This window comes from Numida meleagris, chromosome 5 (assembly GCF_002078875.1).
Source record: "Numida meleagris isolate 19003 breed g44 Domestic line chromosome 5, NumMel1.0, whole genome shotgun sequence".
NCBI lineage: Eukaryota > Metazoa > Chordata > Aves > Galliformes > Numididae > Numida > Numida meleagris.
In genome coordinates, this window is record NC_034413.1 from 17,964,796 (window position 1) to 17,991,063 (window position 26,268).

At 39.9% G+C, this 26,268-nt stretch overlaps 2 protein-coding genes across 13 annotated transcripts in view; both read left to right on the forward strand.

Moving 5' to 3' along the window:
• LOC110399318 (WASH complex subunit 2A-like) overlaps nt 1-2,465 on the forward strand; it is a 33,130-nt gene extending 30,665 nt beyond the window's left edge. For all 8 annotated transcript variants that reach the window (XM_021397784.1, XM_021397788.1, XM_021397791.1 and 5 more), the window contains one exon: nt 1,976-2,465. In XM_021397784.1, the coding sequence (XP_021253459.1) occupies nt 1,976-2,112 (137 nt within the window). In that variant the 3' untranslated portion in view covers nt 2,113-2,465. The remainder of the gene's footprint in view (nt 1-1,975) is intronic.
• Nucleotides 2,111-23,778, forward strand: ZFAND4 (zinc finger AN1-type containing 4). 5 transcript variants are annotated; one of them, XM_021397794.1, is made up of 10 exons: nt 2,111-2,246; nt 4,526-4,815; nt 10,623-10,698; nt 10,792-10,859; nt 12,212-12,398; nt 15,170-15,317; nt 16,131-17,309; nt 17,910-17,964; nt 20,778-20,895; nt 22,879-23,771. In XM_021397794.1, exons 2-10 carry the CDS (start codon nt 4,632-4,634, stop codon nt 23,012-23,014), a joined length of 2,151 nt encoding a protein of 716 aa, XP_021253469.1. In that variant the 5' UTR covers nt 2,111-2,246; nt 4,526-4,631; the 3' UTR covers nt 23,015-23,771. The 5 variants fall into 5 exon arrangements, with proteins under 5 accessions (XP_021253469.1, XP_021253471.1, XP_021253472.1 ...); XM_021397796.1 differs by lacking the exon at nt 2,111-2,246 and adding an exon at nt 3,808-3,994 and having other exon boundaries at nt 22,126-23,021; XM_021397797.1 differs by lacking the exon at nt 2,111-2,246 and adding an exon at nt 3,808-3,994 and having other exon boundaries at nt 20,781-20,895; nt 22,126-23,021.

Consider the following 26,268-nt stretch of genomic DNA (forward strand, 5'->3'; position numbering starts at 1 on the left):
ATTTACCAGCTATCCAGGGCTGCATGTGGTCCACTGGTTGGACATGTCTGCTCTGGAGCTTTGTTTTTTGGTGCAGCCACAGGTATGCAGCTTCTTAGTTCTCAGAGCTATAGGTGCTAACTGGAGTGCAGGGAAGACAGCTGATGGTGAAGATGTTCTGCTGGCCTTAGGGCAGTAGAACTGGTGCTTGCCTGCTCTGCAGGTTAAGGCTTGGATTCAGTAATGTGGTAGCACTTTATCTAGGCTGAATGTTGCAGAAGGACATCCTTTCTCCTGCAGATAAAACACTTAACTGGCTGCAGTTCAGCTGCATGGAGGCCACAAGCTGCTTGCCTTCTTTGTTCTACCACAGTTTTGAATCATTATTTAGTACATTTGTGGTAAGCTTGTGGTGGCAGTATTAGCAAAAATTCTCTTGTAGGTCTTTATCCTTCTTGCCTCTTCAGTGGCCACATGGCTGATGACACAAGCATCTTGATGTCATCTCTGCCCATCTAGAAGAGTCCAAAAAAGCACAAGCAAAAGAATGAACTTTCTTCTGCATTGACAAACGCTGGTATTCATGGCCAAAACTCTTTTTTCTTTGACGAGCCTTGTTATAAAATGTGAGTGATACCTCTACTGCTGATAGCACTTACAGTACTTCCCAGCTGACTGTGAAGCAAATGCATGTGACAGCTTTTTGCTTTGGAGTGATGCCAGCAGGGGATTACTCTATTTTACTGCTTTTTCAAACTGTTCTTGTGCTGAGATGCTGTCCTGGATTATTCCTGTGTAATCCTTATGATCACCACAGTAGCAAACATGTGCTGGAGGGGAAGAAGAAGCAAGAAGAGAAAGGCAAGCATCTTGTGACAGGGCACTTCTCACTTGGCCACTGCTCGATGTTAGGATACATATTTAAGGCTGGAATATTAATTTTCATACTCTGGACCAGTAAATAATCAAGAACCTTTGCGTGGGGTGTGTTTTCTAAGCAGGGTTCCAAAACCAGCTATGAAAGGGCCTTGTGAATCACTAGGAATCCAGGTATCTCTGCCTAGTAAAATAAATAAAAAATTAAAAATTAAAAGAAATCCCTTTCATGGTCCCCAGAAAACCTCATGGCAACACTTCAGCGCTTGTACAGTACGAACTGTCTTCTTCCATGAGCACGGTCTAAGCACTAGCCGCAGCAAGGACTGAAAGTTTGTGGGCTCTGCTGTTGGTATATGGTATCTGTGTTGGAGGGTTTCCCCTAACCTATTGTTATCTCGGGAAATAACTCTGTCTTAATAGAACAGAAGATGTTTTTTCACATTGCAGTCCTGTTTACTTTTACTCATAACAGAAATACTTACACTGAGGAAGGTGGTGAGAGGTCTTGATTCAGGACTTTTAAATACTCAGCAGGATGGTGGTCAGAGCAGTCTGCCTCCTGCATCTTAGCTGTGTCCTGTTCTCCAGTGATATATGCTGTGTTTTTATTGTGCTGTAGGTTAAAAACTCTCTGGTATGGCTAGCAGATGGCACAGCAGTCACTGGCAAGTACTATGGGTTTTCTCTTGTGATTTTCTTTGTCACCAATCTCAACAATTCATAGACTCTCTCACATTCTTCAAACAGTAATGTTCAAGATAAGCAGGAGTTTGTCTACTAGAACTTGCAAGATGAAATTTATCGCAGACATTTAACTTATTAATACTTGTCAAATGCTTTTGAGAGCTTGAATATGTTATGAAGTATAAGTATTATTCAGCTTTACGGAGAAGAAAAACTATTCTTGATTCAGCTTGCAGCTACCAGCTCCCACGTATGTCCTTAACAAATCCAACTAGAATTGCAGCAGAAAAGTATTTGTTTATCACAGAATGTCCTTGGCAGTTGCTGTTGCGTGCTGGGGACTTTTCTGTACAATGATACTTCTGTTTAGCAGTCACTTCCCATTAAAGCGATCTTTTTTTTTTTTTTTTTTTTTTCTCCCCCCCACATCTAGATGATATATTCTCTGGCAGCCAAATCAAGATGCCCACTCCCAAAAGCAGATCTTCCCAGGCAGCCTCGGAAGTGAAATCTGAAAGCAAGGCACTGAGCACGTTTGATGACCCGCTGAATGCCTTTGGAGGCCAGTAGCCAACGGGAGTGCATTGCAGAGAGAAGGCCTTCCCTGCATCCTGTCCAGTACTAATACTCTGGATTCTCTAATCCAGTAGAGCCGAAATGAGATGGCTGTGGATATTTAAGTGGCAGATTACCCATTTAAAATGGTTAGTATGCTCTTGTGCTGGGTCCAATTGCGCTTAATGATATATTTGAAGAAGACAGTAACCTCCTGCTATTTTTTCCATGGTGTCCAGATGAATATAGCCTGTGCAATACCTTCAATGAAGTTATCTATTATACAAAGTATAGTTTGTTTTATTGAACAGATCTATAGAGAGAATCATTGATGTTGTTAAATAGTAAACTGAGGCTGTTAAATGAGATATGTTTGTACGTCTTGCTTTCCTCTTTACCGCTTGCTAAGGATATCTGCATCGTGACTAGAAAATAACCAAAACCACTGCTGCGCTTTGACTGGGTCAGCTGTCAATCTCCCGAGCTAATGTTAGTGTTAGACTGGGTTTTGTTATCAGGTACAGCTCCTCTTATATAATCCTGCACTTAAATCTGAGTGCAGGGATTAACAGCAGAGAGAGACTGGTTATTTTGTATTGACAGCTAATGCGATCTGTAAAAATAACAATGGTTAGAACTTCTCTACCAGAGTTTGTTACAGAAGAATAATAGAATCCTAACATAATCTTCTGTTCAAGTTGTAAATGAGTTTTTCACCTGCCTGCATTTGCCAAAATTTTACAAATAATACATCCCAAGAAGTCCATCTGCACTGACCATGCTAGGTTGCTTCCAATCTGGCAGGCCTGAATGCAGCCCTTAGTGCAGGGCCTCACAGAGGCTTGCTTCACCTCTTACCGCCTTTCCCATGGAGGAACACCCATATGGACACGCACCATAGGCGGGCCTGGCGCTGACGCGCAGTGAGCAGGAGTAGAATGTGGGAGATGCACGCAAACGGTGGCTGTGAGGAAGGCGCTTGCGTGTTATTTATAGGCCGAGCATCTGCCGCTTGTGCCTCATATGTAGGGTTGGAGTGCTTATGTGCTCCTTTCTGTTTTGCTGAGAAGGGATTCAGAGACAGGCTGGGGAGAGGGGGAGAAATGGTGAGTGCTTCTGTTTCATTTCTCCTTCCTTTCACCTTGGTAACTTCAGTTAGTTAGCATTGTACAGCGCTGCCGGCAAGATTTAGACTGGATGTAAGGAAGAAGTTATTTACAGTAAGGGTGGCAAGGAACAGGTTTCCCCATCCCTGGAGAAATCCAAGGTCAGGCTGGATGGGGCTCTGAGCAGCTGACGGAGCTGAAGGTGGCCCTGTTTGTTGCAAGGGAGTTGGATTAGATGGCCTTTAAGGGTCCCTTCCAACTCGAACGAATCTAAATGAAACTGAATTTAAAAGCTTTTTTCTTCAATGTGAAAACTCAACAGAGGAAAAACTGTCCGTCGCACCTCGCCCCGGGGCATAGCCGCAGGACTACCTGTCCCATGAGCCTCTGCGCCCCCCCCCGCCGTGACGTGCCCGCTGCTGCCGGCGACGGGGCGCTGCATCCGGGTCCTTCCGCGCACGCTCCACCGCCCCGCGTCTTAACGACCACAACAAGTGGCACCAGCCCTGACGGCGCCGCCAGCCCCGCCCCCCGAGGGAGCCGATTGGCCGAGCCCTCGGGCCCGGTCGCCTCATTGGCCCGCGGGAGAACTCCCGCCGGGGATGTCATAAAGGCGAGGTAGGCGCGGAGGCTGCCGGGCGGCGAGCGGCGGTGCGGGAGGTCTCGGCTACCCCCTCCCGCCGGCGGCGGCGGCTCCTCCCCCCGCTGCACGAGGCACGCCGGGCGGAGGAGGGCCGCGCCGCGCCTCCTCCGGTCTCCCCGTAGCCCCCGAGCGGGCCCGGCGGCGGCAGGTAGGATGGCACCCTGTCCTCTGTCTCCGCTGCGCGAGTGCCGCTGTTCCCCCTTCCCTCCTCCGGTTCCCCCGGAGCGCAGCGGGGAACGGGAGCAGCTGTCCCCCGGGGGCGGGCGGGGTGAGGCCGCCCTGAGGCGCGGGGGCAGCGGTGGGCAGCTGCTCCCGCTCCTTTGTCTGCGAGAGCCCCGCTCCGCCGCCCCCGCCCCGCCGTGGGGCCGCGCCGCCGCCTCCGGGCCCGGACGGGTGCGCGGTGTTACGTCGTTGTGCCTCGGTCCCCTTGCGATGAGCCCAGCCCGTGTCGTTGGGCTGCGGGTCGGGCTGTCCGGCGTTCGGGAGAGCAAACCGTAAATAAACGGGTAGCAGAAGAGCCTGAAATGCTGTCTGACGCCGGAGTCTCGGAGCTGACACGGTTTCCTGCACGACCTACACGCTAATTTCCCAGCTCTTATCTGGTGTTATGTTTTCCTTCTCGAATAAATGGGAATGGCTGTACCCAGACGTTGTCAGACTGCGCTTGTTTGCTTTATAGGTGGCCGTTCCCAACATGAGCAGCGATACACCACACCTGTCCCCAGGGCTGGGAGCAGGACACAGCTTTCTGGCAGAGCTTCCTACCGAGCTGTGAGTCCTTTGTCATGGCCAACAAGAAGGAGCCTCCTTTCTTCAATGAGGATAACATGGGACCATTTCACTGCAAACTTCCCTTCTACGAAACCATGGAGCTCTTCATTGAAACGCTCACAGGAACGTGCTTCGAGCTGCGAGTTTCGCCCTTTGAAACGGTGATTTCCGTGAAAGCCAAGATTCAGAGGCTGGAAGGTACCGTTCTCTTTTGTTTCAGCTTAAACTCGATCGCTTCAGAGGAAGTCTTGTTTTGCAGATTACTCGTTCAGTAATGCATGTAAGCTAGGCACTCTACTTGTGGGTTAGGTTTTGGAATTGTTTTTTCTTTCATTTTCCTATCAGTTCATATCATAGGCTTCACTGGAATGGATTTTTTTCTTACTCTTTTTTTAATGTGTGTATCAGTGATAATTCGTAAGACATCTGTGGCAAATCGTTAATTGTCTTAATTACACAGGACGTAACCTTTCTGCTGTTCAACATGTTATATGACATAGAAGTCTCTTGTTAGTCAGTGAGGGTTCTCAAAGATGAGGCAGTCAGGATTCTTGCAGTACATCTGTATTGCAGCTCTGAGCTCATTTCAGTCTGGGTGCTGCAGCTGTTGCCTCTTAGGTCGGATGGTTTATGGCAGTTCCATTTGTCTGATACCACAGTCAAAAAGGTATCTGCTGTGCAGGCCAGCTGCAAGGACAGTGTGAGGCTGCTGTTGGGAGTTCTGAGTAGGTAAGAGATACTGCAGCAGTGGCAGTCTGGCTGAAGTGCTGCTTTGTAATGTGATGAACTTTGCGTGTGTCTTACAAAGTGATAAACTTTAATTTATGAGGCTGGTGTGATGCTAATGGAAGGAGAAAATGTGTGTTGGGTCAGTTCTCTCACTCCTTTCTTATCTTGCATGGAAGAATGTGGTTCTGAATACCTCCTGTATCAGTACTCCCGCTGCTTTGCAGCATTGCATGCTCTCACTTCATAGTCCTTACAGTGCCGTGTAGCTGCATAAGCTGACAGTACAGGAGTTTCTAATTTCAGTATAAGGGATCCTCTTTCCCCTGTATACCTGTCCACGTTTTTCATCCTTCTGTCTGCATGTAACCCACTTGGGAGATGTAATGTGATACTTGAATTGAGGATACTAGTCTCCCTTTATGGAAATCTATGCTAATGACCTGAAGCAGAAGCATTGCAACAATAAGGGTGACTTTTGGCTAGTGAGGTCATGGCAGTAAGGGTGACTTTTGGCTGGTTGGGTTACGTACAAGAAACTCCTCCATGCACATAACTAGAGATGTACATCAGTGCAGCTGAATTAGTGTAGCTATGTGGACATTCTTTTTGTTACCTGTAGTAGAGCCCCAATTAAACATGGGTCAGGGAACATGTTGAGGAGCTCCTGGAGACTAAGAGGTGAAGTGTGAAAATGATTTTATTATTATTTTTTTTTTTTTTTTTACTTCCGTGGTTGATTATTACGGTACAAAAGGTGCGAGCAGATACATGATATAACGCTATGAGTGAATTGAAAGAGAGTGTAAGCAGCGGATTACAGCAGAAGGCAGAGTGCTGAAACAGCACAGGTGAAGGCAAGGGCTTTAAAGGATGCATTAAGAGACCAGTGGAAAATGTGGGTAGAAGAATTTCAATTTCTTGTTGTCCAAAATAGGAGACTGCAACTTGGCCCACTGAATTATATCTATAGCCTATTACTGTAGGCCGGTTATGCCCAACTATAAAGTGTCACAGCACTTAACAGAGATTTGGCTCTTATGTTGTACTTTCTAGGATGATAAATTAACTAATGATCCAGGTGCTTGCTGTATTGACTTAAATACTAATAAAGCTGGTTCTTATAATCAAATACATACAATCTTATAATCAAATACATACAAAAAAACATAGTTAAAAGATCTGTAACATCCTAGGCAACATGAGTTACAGAGGGGGCAGAGGAAACTGACTGGATATGTATAAAAGTGTGAAGGGGACAGACACAATGACAGATCAATTTTGTGCTGCATTTGAGGCTCCTATTGTGTATTAAAAAAAAAAGCAGAAAACTACAACTTTTCAGCAACAAAGTTTCTATTGTAGAGCAAAAGTTCAAGCAATGAATCACTCAGGTGGAGGGAGAATTGTGAAGTAATTTTGTGGTTATGGTCTGGCATGGGAAGCAGAAAGCTTACTTCTGTTCTCTCTTTTTTCAGCAGATATTTTTCACTTTTTACTGTTGTATCATTTCAACTTCCATAGAGCGTGAACCTCTCCTGGTTAAGCTGCATATGTGTCTGGAGAATGCTCCTAGGAGTCTCTGCAGGTCCCTTAAAGTGCATGTTGTCTCTGTAGGCTGATATATGTATTGAGGATGATGGTACATACGCATATAACAATATGATTTGGAAAAATGATTTGTTTTGCTACCTGACATCTCCAAAAACAAAATCTAGAATCATATCAGAAGTTAACAGATTTGTTAGACTGTCATCGGGCCCTCTAGTTCTAAGATGCTAATAGTAAAAACTAAGTCACTAAATAACTTCTGTCAAAAACTAGACTATCAATAGCTGTAGACTAATAAGAGGGGATAGTATGGATGATACGTAAGGAATTTCAAAATACTTGCGATGCTATTTGTTATCTTGGTACCTCTTTAGTGAGCTGATACGAAAAGAGTTTGTTTAGACAGCTGTAGTAGATGTTGGTACCCTAATAAAAAGAGCTTTGGATCTCAGCTCTCTCATTCCAGTTAGCTTTAATCAGGGAATGTGGGTTAAAATGCATTAATGGTTTCTAGCACATCTAAAATTTCTGTGCTCATCAGCTTGTAAATTGGAGTTGACTGTGTTTTTAGATCAGATCCAGGCATGTGTCTGAAACATGTCCCATGCGAAGCAAGCACTTGCTATCAAAACTTCAATTTGTTATAATAATGGCTTTTGATCTACTTCAGATAAATTATCCCTAGTCTTGGGTTCACCAAAGGAGCCTTCTTAAGAGTTACGCTGGAGAAGAACTCGTTCCTTTGTCTCTGCTGGTGGCATAAAAGCCAGACTGCTCAGCCAGCAGCTGTGTATGGTGTTTTCCCTTTGATTCACATGTAGATGTTTTGATCTTAAAGTCGGACCATGTGTTGATGATCAAGGGTGGGGACAGTACCTGGGTTTCAAGGTGATACGAAAGACTGAGGTTTAACACATTAATGATGCTTAAAAATAGCAGGATTTCACTGAAAGAGCAAATAGCATTTATTTTAAATGATAAGCATTGGCCACTCCCTTAAGTGATCTCTTCCTGCTTCCTCCATTGTGCAAGTCTTTGTGGCTGCTGGGCTGGATGAGGTTTAGTATTGTTCATTCAGAACCACAACTTATTATATTTAATTTTATAGGAGGAACATTCAGGCAGTGCACTCTTTGTAGTGATTAATTCTTTGGTCTGTAAAAGAATTGTAGATAATACATGAAAACATGTACACTAATGTGGGCTGCTATCATATCAGTGAAGGCTGGTGACTTTGACAGTTATGGAAACATCATGTGGTGCTGTAAGTTGTTGTGAACCTTTGCAACTCTTCCCTATTGTAGCCAGTTTAGGGGGCAAAATGGAAGCTGTCAACCCAGCCTCTGTAAGCAGGAACAAAAAGTAAATGTTTAAGGAACTCTTCAGCAATTTCAACATGGGATGAAAGAAAAGTATGTTGCATCTGAAGTTTGAGTTGAAAATATTTGTGCTCCTAAACATAGTAACATTCTACCTGCAACATAAAATGCCCTGAAATCTGTAGGGCTTTTTTAGGGTCAAACCACATCGGTTTTTTTGAGCCTACTTTCCGTACCAGGAAGAAGAGTAAAGAAGTGAACTGTTAGGGTGTGTCTGAACGGCTGATTCAGAGGCAGCATCAGATCACTCCTTCCCTCTCCTGTTGCCCCATTGTCACCATTTTAATAGGTCATCTTGTGTGTTGAAATGGCTACAGGTATGTTGACAGTCTGAAGAAACTTCTGTCTTCCTACAGCATCACCTGGCTTGCCCACTTGCTTTTGAGCACTGAGCTTTAGCTCACTGCCCTATTTTCCTCTCTTCTCAGTATTAACTTACAGCAGAGCAGTGATGCAGTCATGCGCTGCTTGAGGAGGAGGGGATAGTAGATGAGTATCTTTTAGTTCTCACTGTTGTTGCCAATTCCATGTACTGATCCCACATGCGAATGTCTCAAGAAAGATTTACTATAATCCAGAAAACAGTCGGCTGATGTCTAACTTCTTGCAAAGAAACCTATATAAACCACATGGCACTTAATTTGTGTATACATACAGAATTCTTAGAAAGCAGCATGAAGGGAAATTAATAATAAATACTTATCTGTTTCCCATTATACTATAGTGTTTTCATCTGTTCCTTTAATCAAAAATACATCGTCATTGTTAGATGAACAAAAACGTGCTTCACAGCAGCACTGCCGGTTGCAAGCCAGCCTTTTTAACAAATACTCTCTCAGTTTATCAGAGTAATTGGAAATTGCTCCTTGGAGGCTTCTGAAACCATAACAAATGCAGACGGTAATGACTGTTTGTGATCAGGAGACTGCAAAACAACAAAGAACAGGACTTTACTGCAGACTTGCTGGCTCTTGCTGGCTCATTCTTGTTTTGCTTGTGCTGCAGACTTGAAACTTAACCAGTAGCCAGTTATTAAGTAGCTGGCAGGATAATAGCTATTATGTTAGTCTACCATATGAACACATCTCCTCATAAATGGCTTGTGTACTTCAGATAATACAGGACTCATTTGGACTACCTTCCAAGTGCAGCAAAGTTGTGTTGGTCATTCATAAAAGAAAACATTAGCTGTAGTGGGAAAAGCAAGTAGTCATCTTCTCTATAGCTTTAAAAAAAAGAAACAAACAATGATAGTTCCACCAATACTGATTTCACCAAGTGCATTGAGCGGAAGTGCTTCCTTCTGATGCTTACAGGAAGATTAATTAATTATTTATTTTCAAAGGCAGGAAAGAAAGCCGTTCGTCTCCCCAGTAGCCTTACTGTTTTTGGTGGTCAGAGGTGTGTCATCCTCTCTCGTAACTGTCCTGATTTGTGCTCTGTCCAAAAGTTGGAAAGAGCTTTCTAATAGAAATGTGTGAAGACCTCGGGTTGTACCAGCTTATGCTTTCTCTCTTCAATGTGTATTATGTCTATATTTAAAGAAATTGATTGTGCAGGCAAAAAGAACAAAGTTGATCATCATGTGGACTGACTGTTAAGTAAGCATGCCAAGTACTTGTTCTTTATTCGTTCTAACAAAAAAGCGGTGCCAAATCTGTCCCAGAACTTGAGTCGAAAATGTGTATTACTAGATAATAGTAGTAAAACATTCTGATGGTCTAGAAGAATGCCTAAAGAAATTAGAAGTTTGTAGTGTGAATTTCAGTGTATTGTACACAAGAACTTCTGGTTTCCAAATCAAGTGGCGATAAAACACATTTATAGTTGTTAGCACTGTAATACAGCTGTCACCAGTTACTTTAATGCAACCTTGTCTTAGCTGTGAGTAACACAGAATATCACAGAATTTATCTGTAATAAATTATTCAGTACCTCTGTAGTTAGTTTTATCCCATTTTTTGTGTCAGTAGACAAAAAGCTCTGAGGTACAGGTAAGATGGGGAAAACAAAACTGATCCTCCCTCAGCTGATGAATAGAGCATGTATTCTATAAGTCTGAAGCAACCGAATGTTTCTACTGACCTGCTGAGCCAAGAGGCTGAGCTCCTTGTGTGGGCGCAAGCCTGCTGAAAACATCTCCTTCATTCTTAATAACTATTCAGAAGGCTGGATATCATGACTGAGGGCTGCTCAAGTGTCTGTCCTTGTCCTGCTTGCTTGCTTCCTTCTCTTGTAATCTCCTTTCTTATCTCTCATCCTTGTACCCACACATTCTTCAAAAAGCAAAACTCCCCAAAAGCCCACTCATCAAACTCCAACTTTAATCTTTTTTTTTTCTCCCTTCAGGTATTCCTGTCTCTCAGCAGCACTTAATTTGGAATAACGTGGAACTGAAGGATGACTATTGTTTGAATGATTATAAGTAAGTATACAACAAAATTGCGATGAATGTTTCCAAATGATTATTAGCATAGACAATAGAGTGCTACAAAAATTAATTTATTGTTATTTACAGCATTTCAGAAGGCTGCACTCTGAAGTTAGTTCTGGCTATGCGAGGTGGACCTATTAACACTAGAAGAGGTAGGTGCTAACTTTGTTAAAAACTAATAGTTTCACATAAAAACTTAAAACTGTGAATAGCTGCACTGAACTATTTCAGACAAGCAGACTTCAGTTCCCAGTTAATTGGAAAATATTTGGTAAAAATATCCCTGTTGTTTCTTCCTCAGTGTGATAAGTGCACCACCTCTTTAATTTTGTTTACCCTCAGTTTAAGAAGTATCTTTATACAGCATCATCAAGTCTTAAAGTCAACAATTCTTCACCTGTGGGGGAAAGAAAAAAATGCTACCACAATGTTGTTTAATAAGAAACATGAATTGCTTTAGCTTTGGTTATGTGGATCATCCATAGAGGAATGAAAACTGAAATTAGAGAAATTCCTTTAATAATTTTCACTGGGAAAACACTCAACATGTCCTTTATCTTGGGAATTCCAATTGTAAACTGAACTGAGTTCTTAAAGACGATGAAAATATTGTGCCGAACATTTGAGTGCTTTAGTGTAATGAAGCCTCAGTTGTAATGCTGTTCCAAGTATAGTTTACCAGAGATTCTTTTGGTAAAACAAGGTGTATTTACAAGGTGAACTTAACCGAATTAACATTTTAGGTTGTATTACTGTGGGAGAATTATGTTAGTCTTTGTTTTAGAAGAACTCAGTACCCTAGGAGGACTGATTGTCATCTGGCAGCAGCTGACAGTTGGGTGATTTGAGCTATGACAGGTTTTCTGACACTATGGAAGAAAAACAGCTAAGACATTACCTTTTATCGTGTAAAATTGAAATAATTGAACTAAACTACATCTTTCTTCTGATTCTGTAGTGATAGAATTACCCAAATTTAGGCTGTTTTAGAAAAAAAAAAATTAGAATAATTTTATTTTAGACCCATTCTTCTGACTCTGAAATAGGCTCGCCTCTAAAACATTTAAAGATTATTCTTATTTGTTGACTTTTTTTTTCTCTTGTATCTGTCAGTGGAACTGTTCGGAGTACCTCTGGAATGGATTTTAAATTATGGTTAGGTGAACAAACAGGTTTTCAGAGGATCAATTATTTAAATAGTAGGCATATATCATTAGCATTTAAACTAGTTTATTTCCAAAGACTTCTTGTTGCTGAGATGCAGAGTTGTAAATCTGGCTTATTTAAGCATCTGACTAGAATCTATAGAGTGCCATTTGCAGAACAGCAAGAAAGTTTCAAAGAGACTGTTTCAGGTTGCGTCTTTGATGTTGTATTTCAGTGGACAGACTTGCTGGAAAAGCTTCTGTATTGTAACTGTAGTATTTAGACATGGTATGAAAGTAAGATGTGATTGCCAGAAGTTCAAATAATTTGATTTTATTCTGTTTTTTTCTCTTTGTAGTTCCTGTAGAAGACCCTATAAGGGAAATAGCTGAATGCATGGATCCCAGCAGAGATGAGATCTGGGAGAAAGGACCATCTAACAAACAAGTTACCTTCTTAGTATATCGAGAAGGAGATCAGTTGAATTTCTTCCGTGTAGTAGACCGAGGAGATGGTACTTTAACACCATTGTCTGAATCTTTGAGGTAAAGTTGGTTTTAATCTTTATATGGCACCTCGTCTTGTAGAATAATGTAATTTTCCGCTTTATTTGTCAAAAGAATATCTGGAATATTGGAATAATTGTGCACTAAGGGATGCCGAAGTGCTCTAAGTGGTTGACCTAACTACACAGTAGGGCTCTGTGATCAATGATCATGCTTACTGTTATCTATCTGTGTGTCAGTAAAGTGAGCTAATGCTGACCTTGTACTTGAGGCAGTTCTCAATATACCAGCCCTTTCTCAAAGGCAGTTTTACACAAGAGAAAGTCAAACTGGCAATAAGGATATTAAAAACTTCCATTAATTAAAGAAAAATTGTAATAACTTTTTTACACTTCAATTTATTTATTATTATAAAGCATTATTTTGCATATTATTATAATGCATTTATTTATTATTATTATACAGATTTCTCTGTTGTCAGTGTAAATCTTGTTTCCATATGGAATTAACTTGTGCAAGTATTTAAGCAGGAAGGTAAATGATCATCAGTGTAAACTGACAGTTTACCTAAAGTTTTAGAGAAACTTTTTTATTTTTTTATTTTTTCATTTTTTAGAAAAAAATACTGAAATAATTATTAATAGAGCTGACCTGTGAACATAACTTGACCTCGGTTTAGCTAATACTGAAATCCCAAACTTACCTTAGAATCAAAATACTGATACTATCTATGGAATTATACTGTCACTTAAGCTACTATTTTATGGTAAACAGACTGCCAGTCTGATTCTTTTTCTGACACTATCAAAATTGGTAAAATATATCAGAAAATATTACATTGTCTTTACTGGAGCTTTGGGGCAGGTTTTTTAATCCCCTAAAAAAACTTAATGTTTGTACATTTGTAAGAAAAGGAATTGTGCTGTTGTAGGGACTAGCTACATTTTCTCCAAGACTTCGGTTTGCAATATTTTAGTTAGCTATTCTTTTCACTGTTTACAAAGTGAAACCAAGGTCACATTTCTCAGATTTGAGAATTTAGTGACTGCAGTTCAGAAATTAGGTGTTTTAGGTTTTGTTTAATCGCTCTCCAGACTGTTTTGTTTTACTTGCAGTTAGTTGTTAAAGCTTGTCAAAGTGTAAGTACGTACAATGATTGTTGTCTCTGGATTAAAAGAAAATAGCTAAAGTTGTGGAGGAGTGCTGGTAGTGTTTTAAGAATATACTGATCATCTTTGAAGCGCACATTTTGTAAGCAAGAACTCTAGAATGTTGACATCAGTTGAGAAACGGATTCAAAGTATAATGAAGAACAAATCTCCCCATCCCACTCTTATAGCTTTATGTTCACATTAAAAGAAAAACTCCTTTATCAGTCTTTTTTTGTCTCTATTTAATCAGAAAATGCAAAAAAAAAAAAAAAAGGCAATTATTTTTACGTAGAGAGGGGGAAAGCGAAGCATGGCACTGTTACATCCCTTGTCTTTCTATTCTTACCTTGAAGGAGAGGAAGTTCAGAGAATGGTTTTGAGTTGATGACTTAAATCTTTGCAGATTTAAAATTCTGAGATGATTGTGTAGTGTTGAATCTTTACCAGGAGAGGTATGTAATGTGTGTGCCGACCATCCCTGTACAGAGCTGTTCAGTGTCTGGTAAGAAACGACTGGGCTATTCTTCTGACTTGTTTTGAATCTGCTCTTCAAAGTCTGTCTCCCACCTGTGTTGCCTTCTGAATTTTACTATGCTTTAGGAAAAGGATTGGGAGAGTCAGTGCAAAAACACTGGCTCTTGACTAAAATTTACAAGAATCAGAAAAGGTGCCAGCTTTGGTACGGGGTTTTGGTACTGACTTGCCCATCACCTTTATTTGTTCCTTGGTCTCTTTTGGAGAGAAGAAATTTTTGTTTGATACAACAAAATACTTTTATGAACACAAGGAAATCACCTGATTGTCACAATTTCTAGATTTTGACGATGGAAAAATTAAAACACTCTTTAAAAAGTATTATGTATGGGGTTGAAAAGGCATCAATTTGTAATAAATGGACGCTCATAATGGTTCTTCAATTTCTCTGTCAAATGTTGGGTATGTGTTAGTGACTAGGTAAGAAACAAGTCAGATTCTGATTTTAAAATGTTGATGGTTTGGATTCTGTTGGAATACAGATTGGAAAAATACAACATGAACTTCCAGTGACTGCTGAATTGAACTATTTTGTCTTAGGTCTAGCAGTTCTAATCTGTATATTTTTTTTTCCGAATGTGAGACTCTTTGGAAACCTAAACTGATCCTTTTTTTATTTTTTTTTTTATTTTGAAAAGGAGAAATAGAATATCACATCCACATGGGTGACCCCTCCATTTCCATTTATGGTGAGAACACCCCTCAGGATGGATAGAAATTTGGACTTTCCTTCCATGCCAGTGTCTGGTTAATTGGAAAACTGATCAGCTTGTTGTCTGAGTCACACTGTTAACAGCTTTGGCCCTACCTTCAGGAGACACTTGTGGAACTGGATATTCCCTCTGTGGGAAAAATATATAGTGAGTGTGAACCAACTGTATATGGTATAACAACTTCCCAGAAGTGGGACTATGTACTGGTTTCAGCATCATCATTTTTTGTGAGCACTCTAATAAGGAATGCTTATGTTCTAAAATAATGGATTTGAAATGTCTTTGCATACAGTTTTTCATAATGCTTTGTCAACAGATCAACTACGGATTTGACTTTATAGTTGTGAGAAAACATTGAAAACATGATTAAGTTGGTTAGAGGTGAAAACAAAGTTTATTTTATTTTTTTCAGCGGTGGCTCAGTTTATAACTTATATGCCGATGATGAAGATGAGACGGAGGCATCACCTTCTGGCCAACAGATTATTGAAAATTCAATTACTATGAATAAAATGAAACTGCTTAAAGCGAAGATGGAGAACATGAATCTAAGTAAAAAGGTGAAACTGCGATTTCAGTTCTTCTATGATCAAATACTTTGCACTTTCCCAGTAGAAAAGCAGATGAGATACTCCGCTGTCTGGGGAAGTGGAGTGAAAAGGATGTATGATTTATTATCTGTTATTTGAGAAGAAGAACGGTAACACATAAATGTTCTTCCCTGGGGCATTGGCTTCCCTTGGATCTACCTTTCAGTATTCAAAGAATTCACTGCTTGTCCTGGATGTATTTGCGTTATTTTTGTTGTTGTTGTTTTGTTTTTTTTCTGATACTTTAAGTAATTTTGTTTTCCAGCACTCTTCCAGTAGAGAATGAAAAATGTTTAACTTAAATGGAACTTATTTCTAATTCCATTTAAGAATTACTGTAACTAAGAGTCTTGTAGAGTTAAATATGAGAACAAGATTGCCTAGCAGATAAAATATTAGGCTGCTATTAAGGAGATCTGGATTAGTAAAATTATTTAATGTCTCTCTTGGTTCCCTAGATGTAACATGAGATATACTTTTTCTTTCATTTTTTGTCTGACACTCTCCGCTCTTCTGGGTAACTTCATTGGCATTCTGGTTTCCCTTTTCTTATTCCTGTGACACACGGCCTTTTCTGATTACAATCTTTGATCTTGGTATACTGATGTTGGTGTGAAGTCTTGGTAGTTAGCGGCAGGTAAGAGAGTAGTGTGAATGATATGATGGTGTTTTCTGGCCTTATGCTGTCATAATTCCTCAGAATATGATTTCAGCCAGATCTCTGCCTCCATAATTCAGCTACTAATTGTTGGTTTTGTTTTTGCCTGTTTTTTTTTTTAATAGCCTAAAAAAACTGTCAAGGTGAAACCTCGTCCTCCAACAGCTCCTAGACCATCTAGTGGCTCAGCGGCTGCTGCTCGTCACCGGTTTTTAAGAGTGCTCCCTCATATCGGACAGTCCTGCCTACCTCCTGGGAATTCATATCCTTCAGAGTCTTCCCAAAATGCACTTACAGCGTTGGCTTCTTTGGCTACTTCTGGTAGAACTATGCCATCCCCAGCTAATGACTTTCTCAAGGAAGACGACACTTGGCAGAGCAATTCTTGGTCTCAGTCAGTTAGTAGCATCAGGTTACCACCGAAAATATCTCGTGTTGAACTAGAAAATGCAAAAGTACCTACAAATAGTGTATTGTCTCCTGTTCCATCTCTGCCTGCAAATTTGGAAAAAGTGTCTGAAAATGTGACTTCAACAACAGAGGAGGATTCTGTTTTGTATCCAAATCTAACAAATGTAGAACTGTATGGCACAGAAGAAAAACTTCTATCTGAAACAGATACTTTTGCTTTGTTTACAGAAGCAAATGCCACTGAACAGTGTGGTGAGATATATGCCATGGGAAAGGTGAACCCAGAACTTGAACTCTCTGATGGAGATGAAGAATCTAAGGTTATAGAACAGCACAAAAAACCTATAAGTAAAGTACTGAGCACTGCAGCAATGGGAACTGGACTTCTCAGTACTCGTCAATTAAGTCCTCAGAAAAGTATGCTTTTGTCACCTCTTTGGTATTCATCACAAGTAGCACATCATAGTTCTCTGAAACCACAAACGCAACCCAAAAGCTTTGAGTCTGGTAACTTGAGATCTACAACCTCACCAGACACACTCCGATCTTTGGAAGTCCGTAGTATAGCAGACTCTTCTTTTTCTAGGACTGCTAGATTTCATAGTTTGAAACTAGATTCGCTTAGCAAAAGACCTGATAAAATTGCTAAAGCAGAAGCTAGAGACATTGCAGACGTGGGTAACAAGGCATCCAAAGAACCTGTGAGTTCTGTGAATAACTTAGGATTTCTAGCTTCGCTGGCCCGAAGTGCAAGCAGGGAAAGTTTACGGAGTTCTTGTGGGACTGGCAGGTTTCGGACTTCTGGTATTGCACTACCTACAAACCTTCAGAATTTTCATGAAGAAAGCTTTAGGAAAAGTGCTCCTCCAAATGAAGCTGCTGAATATATTCTAGTGAGTACTAATACTTCCAAAGAAATTGGGTTTTTCCTGTCTTTCCAGCATCGGCATTATGAAAGCTCTTATTTTGTGTTTCTGTCTGCATCTTTTCAGGGAATGCAGGTAGGATGGGGGTCATACACAAATCCCAGCTAGACTGACACTATTTTCTAAATTCACTTTGGTGTCTTAGCTGTATGTTTATCTAAATGGGTCCTAGAAAAAACTATTTGTTTAGTTCACAGCTAAAACTATTAGTTATTGTAATAATAGAATTATGACTATTTGAAGTGTCCTCAGATTTCTACTGCTCACTAATTGCACTTATTCCAAAATTCTCCCTGTGAATCGTACCATATGTTCCTACCTTCAGATCTCCAGTGTACTGTCTTGTTTTGGTGTGTTGTGAAATATGGGGAGACTATTAAAATTCAAGTAAGTCATTCTGAGTAAGGCTTTATATTGTATATTTTCTTCTTGTACAGAAATCTTGGACTGTTTTTGTAGGTACTCTGATACAACATTGGTTTCAAACAAGCTGATACCAGTCTGCCTAATCTTTCATTTAATTTCCATCTGCTAGTAATTTCCTTGTGGAAATTTTTTTTTTTTTAGTCTGCGCATGGGCTTGGAATGAATGGAAGTAATGCAGCTGTAGGGAAAAGAGTAGGTAAGTAATGTGACTTAATAACTGAAGATGACTCTTTAATCTTTCCTGATTTATCACGTTTAGAGGGCAAAAATCATATCTTTGTGAAGTATACGTATTTCAAAGTTCTTGCTGTGTTACACTTCTGTAGCATATTGTAACCTTTAGTATTTTAAGTAATTCTTTAATATACAAATGTCATTCTGATCTTGGGTGGATAAAACTGTGACGCTTTCATTAGTACTTAACAAGTCCTGCACGTTATCTTTAGACATAAATACAACTTTCTGCTCTGGAATTTCCAAAGCATTAGTCCTTTGAAAACTTCTGGGTGTACTAGACCTAGAGGGACTATTTTGATTGATAGCTTTGTCTTTAGGACTGCAGCCTGAGCCAAAAGGATTTAGCAAAAGGAAAGCAAGGAGGGCATGCATGCTGAAGACCGTTGATACCATGCTGATTTCCTCTAGTTTTTGTGGCAAGCATTCTTTCTACTCTAGTCTAGGTAGCTGTAGCATACTTAATGCTTGACATCTACTGAAAATCTGTGTTGTTAACCTAAATACGAAAATCTTGTGTAATTAGTTCTCTCAGGAGGAATGTATTTGTCTAGAGGAGCACTTTTAAAAAAAATAAAAAAAAGCTCTTAATCCATGTGAGTTGGTCTCTAACCTGAAGCAGCCAGGCTGTGTGCTAAGAAAAGAGCAGAAGAATGATTGTGAGCCTAGACTGTAAAACAATTAATGAGATGTATGTCCTGCCTGTTCTGTGAAATAATAATTGGCCAGGACAATAATTGTCCTGTGTTCAAATGTTCATTTAAGAATAGCTAACATACTTGCTAAATCTTGATTTTTATTTTTGTTCCCTCCTCACTGTGCATATATTAAATTGCTAAACACAGTGGTTTGCTTCCATATCTTCTGAAAACCCTTTTTTTTAGGCTCATTTTATAGTGTCAACAGATAAGTGTTGGCTTTAGGTTTTCCAGACTTTGTTTTGGTGATAGGAAAATCATCCTAGTCAATGAGAACATTGCTTTGAGGTGGTGAGGGTGTGCTGGTCTGGTAATTCCCAGAGCTGAACCAAAACTCCAAACAAAATGCCGAAGGCCCATGGGCAGTTCCAAGAAGTCTAACTTACTGCAGTTTTTACTGAAGATGGTGAGCTAACACACGTGGTGAAGATTCTCAGCACGATCAGCTTTTCTTCAAATCTTTGAGTTGCAGTTTGGAGGCTTTCTCTTCTCTCTTTATGATCTTAGGAAAAGAGAGGCATGTGTTCCAGGACATTAAGTTCCAGTACAGAGAATGAGCTAGAAGATAACTCTTCAGAAAAAAGTGATGCAACGATGTAAGGGCAAAAGCTGCTAAGCAAGTAGCCTGTGCCTTCCTGTCACAACTGCTGGGGTGCAGCTTTGAATTGACAGTGAACATTAATAAATGTGTTTGTCCATAACTACTCCATGGCAAAAGAGACAAGTCTGCGTGATGGGGAATCCTGCCTTTCTATCATCTACTCCATTTCAGATGTAGCTGTGATGAATATACTCTTTTGGTTTGTTTTGTCAAGCAAAATTGTATTTTCCAAAAGGTTTCAGACATGAGAAAGACACAGTGGGTGTCATATTCTGCTTCTCTGTGGGAGAAAGGTAATGATCGCTTCTGTCACTGACCAAAGGACAGATTCCTATTCTTACCTAAGGCCTTGATTTTATGTTTAGTTACTTCCTGTTACAACAGCTGCTGTAGGGGCTGTTGTACCGTTTTTCTGTTTATGTGTAGTTCACAGTGAAGAGTGTTTCCAAGCTCTGTCTTTTTCTCAAACTACACTAGCTGATGCTTCTGGAATACTATGCTTTTAAATAATGAAGTGGGTGACATTGACAAACACTGCCTGGAAATTTCTGTACTTAGATGACCATAGGATGATAGCACTGATTGCTAGATAGGACCACAATGTGTAATGATGTCCTGATGTTAGCTACTGCATGTAGCTACGGTATCTCAGGTGAAATAACTGTTGTGATTAGTGGTGCACTTCAGAAGGACCACTTCTCAGCTCATTAGGTTATTTTTCTCAGGGTAGCACCCCGATAATTCAGTGATACAAGCACTGAAATGTGTTTGAGCAAATGTGTTGCTCGTTTTCTATATCCTAGCATGTGATAAGCATGCAAAAGTAAAAGCATTCTTCTGCAGAAGGACAAAAGACTACTTTATGTGCTTTCCACTTACAAAGCAACAGCCAAGAATTGCAGGACGAAAGGAGTAAAATAAGTTTTTAAGTACTTAAGTCTGAGGAACATCCACAAAGTGTCTTATGAAACTGCATAGTTGATCTTGCACTTTTATTGCAATTTTGGTGTGCCAGCAAGATTTAAAAATGCTGCTATATTTATTTGGCAAACGTGAGTTATTAGCTACTGCTCATCGTACGTGCTATGTACTTGAATGTTCTATTGATTCTTCAGAAAGCTGTTGTGTGTAGTGCTTTCCCGGTTGCGCTCTGTATTTTCATTTTGCATTTGGGAATGGTATTAGTAAATGTTTGATTTCTTTCGTAACTTCGTGCTCATTTGAATTTTTAAGAGATGTAAAAAATAATAATCATCATATATCAAAGTCATGCATCACACTGCCTCTTGCAAAGGTGTTTGTGGGCTTGAGATGTGTTCTCTCTTTTGGCTTTTGTGGTTTTACTCTCTGTTTGGGCTTGAGGATCCCACTTGAGGTATCTTAAGAAATGCAAAATAAGTTTGGGTTTTGGAAGATAACTTTGTTTGTGATCAGGAATAAATAAAATTGTCTTTGCTCTCTCTCTACTTCTGAAAGCAGGTGAAGCAACCCATCTTCCACCTGTGAATGGCTCAATTCAAGCAAAAAAGAAAATTGCAAAGCATTGCTTTCTCTGTGGCAAGAAAACTGGATTGGCAACGAGCTATGAGTGCAGGTAGGCTTGGTATATAACTAGCTGTTTAAGGTGAATAGCTGGGATAACCAAAACATTTTCTGTGCTGCATGAGTAGGTTCACTAAAACCTAGCACATTAAAAGGCAACTTTCAAAAAAATTGAAAGAGTTGTTTCAATTCTCAGTTCAGCAAAACTCCAAGAAATAAAGTTCAGAAATATTGTACTTGCTCCTCTGTGGAGGAATATATGTTCTGCTGGGAGAAGAAAGAAATACAAGGTATCTTGTAATAGAGTAGACTGGTGCAGGAAGAACTTACTACGGACTTACGCCCTGCAAAGTGTATTAATAATTATACTGTGAACAACTTGAAAAACATTTTTTTGCTACAATTTAAGAAAATCTTTGTCAGGTCTGGGCCTATTATAACACATCTGTACTGTTTGTTTGCTTAAGAATTTCTATTTGACAGCTTTTTAATTCTTACGTGTGTGCTGTTTCTTGTAAAACTTGAGTCACTTTTGCACATCTGGAGCACCTCGAAAGCAGAATGCTAGTGAGCTGATCCCGCCAGTCATGGCTTGCAGACAGGGTAATGAGACTTGATGGAGGTGACTAGGAACTTTTAAAAAAAAAAAAAGAGAGAGAGAAGAAAAAACCTTTCTGTCTTGGTCTCAGTTGTGTTTAGTTGTGTTTTCCTCAAGATATTCGTGATATCATTTGCTATGAACAAGGTAAGACTAGAAGCTGCTGCACTAAGGGCTGTGTTTGAAACTGATTGGGGTTCATGCCAGCCAGTAGCAAAATGAACAAGACTTCTGCCACTGGGGAATTCTGATGGGGAGTTTCAGAGTGAGAAACTACTTCCTTACTGACTCTTCAGTCTTTTTGTTTTGAAACATCTTTTGGCTGCTGTGCAGTTTGCTGCTGAGTAAAGAGATGGAAGCTCTTCTAGAAGTAACTAAGCAGCTTGCTTAAGGTTAAAAATGAAGCTCAGAAAAAGGGGGAAAGTCGTATGTCGCCAACCATGTGACCTCTTACTAGAATGGAACATCAACCAAGTAGGGAATACAGTCTGGTGATTACAGAAACAAGAATAAAAGGAGAACAAAATTGTTACCAGGCATGAAACCCTCAGGAACTGCTGCAGAGTTTATTATGAACCCAGATAGGTAGAGAGAGGAGTACAGTAATGAGATGTTAATGCAGACAGGTAATGCTCAGTCCATTTAAAGAGCATTCTGTTTTTGAATGATGTCATTGCTTTACAGTCAAGAAGCAACTTAGTCAAGTACTTCAAGCAACAGGATACTAATATCGGTCTCCGAGCACTTTTTCAGATTAGGTACAACATCCATAGTTTCCTTTTTTTCCCCCCCCATTAAGCATCTTAGCTGGTGAGCTGTCAAAGGAAAAATCCTAATTTTAACTCATCGAGTTTGCAACTGATTCTGGAAATATGTGTACTTAACTTCCTGTGTGACTGTCTGTGTTCCCTGCAGTTTGTCCATCTATCATCTTTACAGCTAACTAAATTGGTAATAACTAATTTGAGTTCATGCCAGGCAGAAATCGTGCTGAACTAAATATTTATTTTAGTGGTTACAATGATGTGGCATTTTTTAGTTGAAGTACATTATGTGGCTTTGACCTGATGCCATTATTTTAGTTCTATGGATTTGTCCTCCAATTTGTACCTCCTGATGTTGTGTAAGGTCATTAAAATGAAATAAAATAGATCAAAGCCCATCATTCTTAACTTACATATTTATGATCGTTGCTAGCTGATTTCAGGTGTGCTGATGTGGCTTAAATTCCCAGCTGAAGAGAGTATGGGGTCAAAACTGCAGCAGTCAGTGACAAAAATGTCATTTTGATTACCAGTTAATGTTATCAGTCAAAGATGACTAGAGTCCAAACGACCATGTCAAGCAAACAAGACATGATTAAGCCAGAGGGCTCCCAGCATGTCAGAATTAAAAGCTCCTAAAAGCTTGTAACTTCTAATATTCTTGATTCTTCAGATGTGGAAACAATTTCTGTGCAACTCACCGCTATGCAGAGACTCACACCTGCACCTACGACTATAAGAGTGCAGGGAGAAGGTATTTGCAGGAGACCAATCCCATTGTTAGTGCACCAAAGCTTCCCAAAATCTAACGTGGCTGTGCTGCATGTGGCCATTCTGCCGTTGAAGAGTTGTATTTCACTGAGAGAAGCACTTGCTTAAACTGCATCATTTTGCCATGCTCCATACCTGAGGATTTGCCAAGTATCAAAAGCACACAAGGATGCATCCTATTGGAGAATAATGTGAACACTACTGCGGTTACAACTTTTCTTCTTTGCTGAATGAAAAGTTAGTTTTTAAAAACTTACACCATGATTTAACTGTTACTGCACGTCTTGTGTTGTGTTTTATATTTGGAAAAGGTATTTCACTAGACAAGTCTTTTAAAGATGCACTTTACTAACTTAATTTACGATATAACCAGACTTGAGGGGGTGTGGTTATGAGGGTGTCATGTAATGTCTTCTGTACTTTTGCATTTTTTGTCCATTGCGTGCTAAGTTATTTCACTGGGAAGATCCTCTTCCCTTCCCATTTTTCAAACTGCCTGTTTTGAGCAAGGCAGTAGTGTACTCTGCCTCTTGTTCCATTCAGATTGGTATTCATACATTGTGTATCCATTCTGAAAACAACATATCATGTTAATCACATTTTCTTAAAATAATACTGTTTATATTACAAATTTGTTTTTAAATAGAAAATCCCCCTTGATGACATTAAATATAAGGAACAACATATTTTACCTTTTTTTGTAATTCTAGATTTTTTTTTTAAGACTTCACAGCTTGGTTTGTTAAGATGTTGAATGCCGTTACTGGAAGAAATTCTAATAAATATTAAATTTTATTCTGGCTTCCGGTCTTATAGATGCACAAAATGACTTTACCTATTTCAAAGCATGTTCCTAAATTAAAAGTTGGGCTTTGGGAGGGGGGAGATGAGGATATTTTTACCTTTTCAGAAGCACTGGCTCATCTCTATTGCCACTGAAGTTGGCGGCAGAATTCCCACACGCTTCATTAGAAGTAATGTGACCAATACTGTGCTTTAAATAAACCTCCTGGATGTGGTAGCAAAGCCAAAATGGGTATTCAACAAATGACGTTTTAACCCGGAGCCTTTATCACCTCCTGCTGATGCTGTACAAAAGGCAATTCAGTGTTTACTTGCATGAGACACCTTTTAATAAGCACGTAGCTACGTCAGCAAGCAATATTTGGAACCCTCCCTGCTGAAAGCCTTTCCTCTTTCATTCCTTTAATGTGTCTGGAGTCTTTACAAGCTTATGTTGCCCAGGGTGCTCCAGTATGAATCCCCACATTGCATCTACGCATTCAAATGTCGCAGTTCCTTTCTTGCTAGATTCCTCAGCTGCTTGGTTGGTTTTAGTGTTAAAATGGTCTATGCTGCTTTGCAAACAGTAGCATCTGATGAGCACAGCAGGTACAAGTTGGGCCAATAAAAGAAAGATCAATGAAACCAAGAGGAATAATTTGAAGAATTCTCACCCTTGGAGAAAATCCTTTCCATGTGGTCTGCCTGCAGTTTCTTCCTTTGGAATTTTCAGAGAGCAATGTCCTTGGAATACAGTTTTCAAATTCGTTCTTCTGGGCAGTGGCATGTTAAGGTGGTTGTTCTGTATGTGATCTCTGGACCGCTGCTTCTTAGAAAAAGCTGCCCCGAGTTCGAAGGACTGCATGTAGTTTTTGTTCTCTCTGACATGGGACAGTATTTTATGCTGAAGGAAAAGGCTAAGGAACTGGGCACATGCGCTAGTGTTTTCCCAGCAGTTGTGACTCTGCAACTTCAAGACAGAAGTATTGTTCTTTTGTAGGTACAGGAGATCTCTGATAGGAAGTGGAGTTCAAGTAATAGAAACTGTCATCACTTTATCTGATATTGTTTAAATGTAATTGTCAGGATTTTTTTTTTTGTAGTGCATTAGAGTGACCATGCTCAAGTTTTACAGAGTTCACAACTGAGTCAAATCTTGGCTGTGACTCTCCCTTTCTGCGTATGCATAATTACTTCCTATGCTGCATAACCATACTTTCCAGAAAATATAGTGTCATAATATAAGTTCCACAGTTATAGTTTCTCATAATTTTTGTTATATCTCATTTTGATTATATCTGATAGAGGTTTTTTTTTTGTGCAGAAATCTTCCAGTTTTTTTCTGGTCTACAATACTGTGTTATGGGCACTCTTCTTTTTCAACCTGCAGTATAGCCATAAAAGCAGTTAGGTCTGTAATTAACTGTTTTATTTGCTCGTTTATGTTACAGGTTTTACTGAATCCTGCATTAGCCTGTGCTATGGATTAATTACTGTTTAATGTGTAAACTTGCCTGAATGGTTTAGTTTTCTGAATTATCACTCCGTGTTCTGTGGTGCGGTAGACAGCCATTTAGCTTTTGTGTGTTTGTTCATGTAATTAGGTTGTATCATAAAGCTTTTACACAATAGAAGTTTAACAGTGACTTTGGCGTGTGCTCCTCTACCTTCTTTTCATATTTTTTTCCTTTTAACTGGAGGACCTGTGAGACGTAACCAGACCAGGCTCTTGTTGAACCAGCTCCAGGATTCTCATGTCAAATTGGTAAGCTCCCCAGAGCTGTCGGAAGCGTTTCTGGATCCTGAATGAAAGATTTCCTTTTTTTTTTTTTTTCTGAAATCTCACAAGGTGATTAAAAATCTGTCTGCTTGCAATTCCCGTCTCTATTCAGCTGGTATTCCCTTGGGATGTAATTGCAGTGGTGCCTCTGCTAATAATCTTGTCGCAGACAAGGTTGAAATTGCTAATGCTTTATATTAGACAAATGAAGTCTTTCTAGCTTTTTTACACATGACGAATTGGGTCTCTTTTCAAGTGCTTCCAATGTTTGTAATGGGGCACCATCTCCTGGGAGTGAGCTGTGGGCTCAGAGTCGCTTGTACCTGTGGGGATTTGCTTTCACCTGTTGCCTTTGTGTTGGTGAAGGCTTTTCTTACTTTATGCAACTGGGATTCATCTTGAAATGCATTTGATGTTTTCTCTAGTTAGCACTGAGCCAAAGTACTCCTGTGAGAACATTCTTGTGACTAAGAAAGTCATGTGCAGCAATGGGACAGTTGTATAAGCCTGCATTGCTCACGCAAGGTAGTTCTTAACCTTTTAGTTTGGGCTGAGCTTGCAATGTTTGCAGTGGGTGGGGAGTGTAAAGGGGGAAAAAATGGAAGAAAGTTCTTTCTTTCCTGTGGTTATTGTCCTGTTCAAGACTGTCTATTAAAATCAGAAGATGTTCTCAGTAGAAAGATGATCTTAGGCTGTTCCCTGTGCAGCAAGTGTGATTAGAGCCATGGG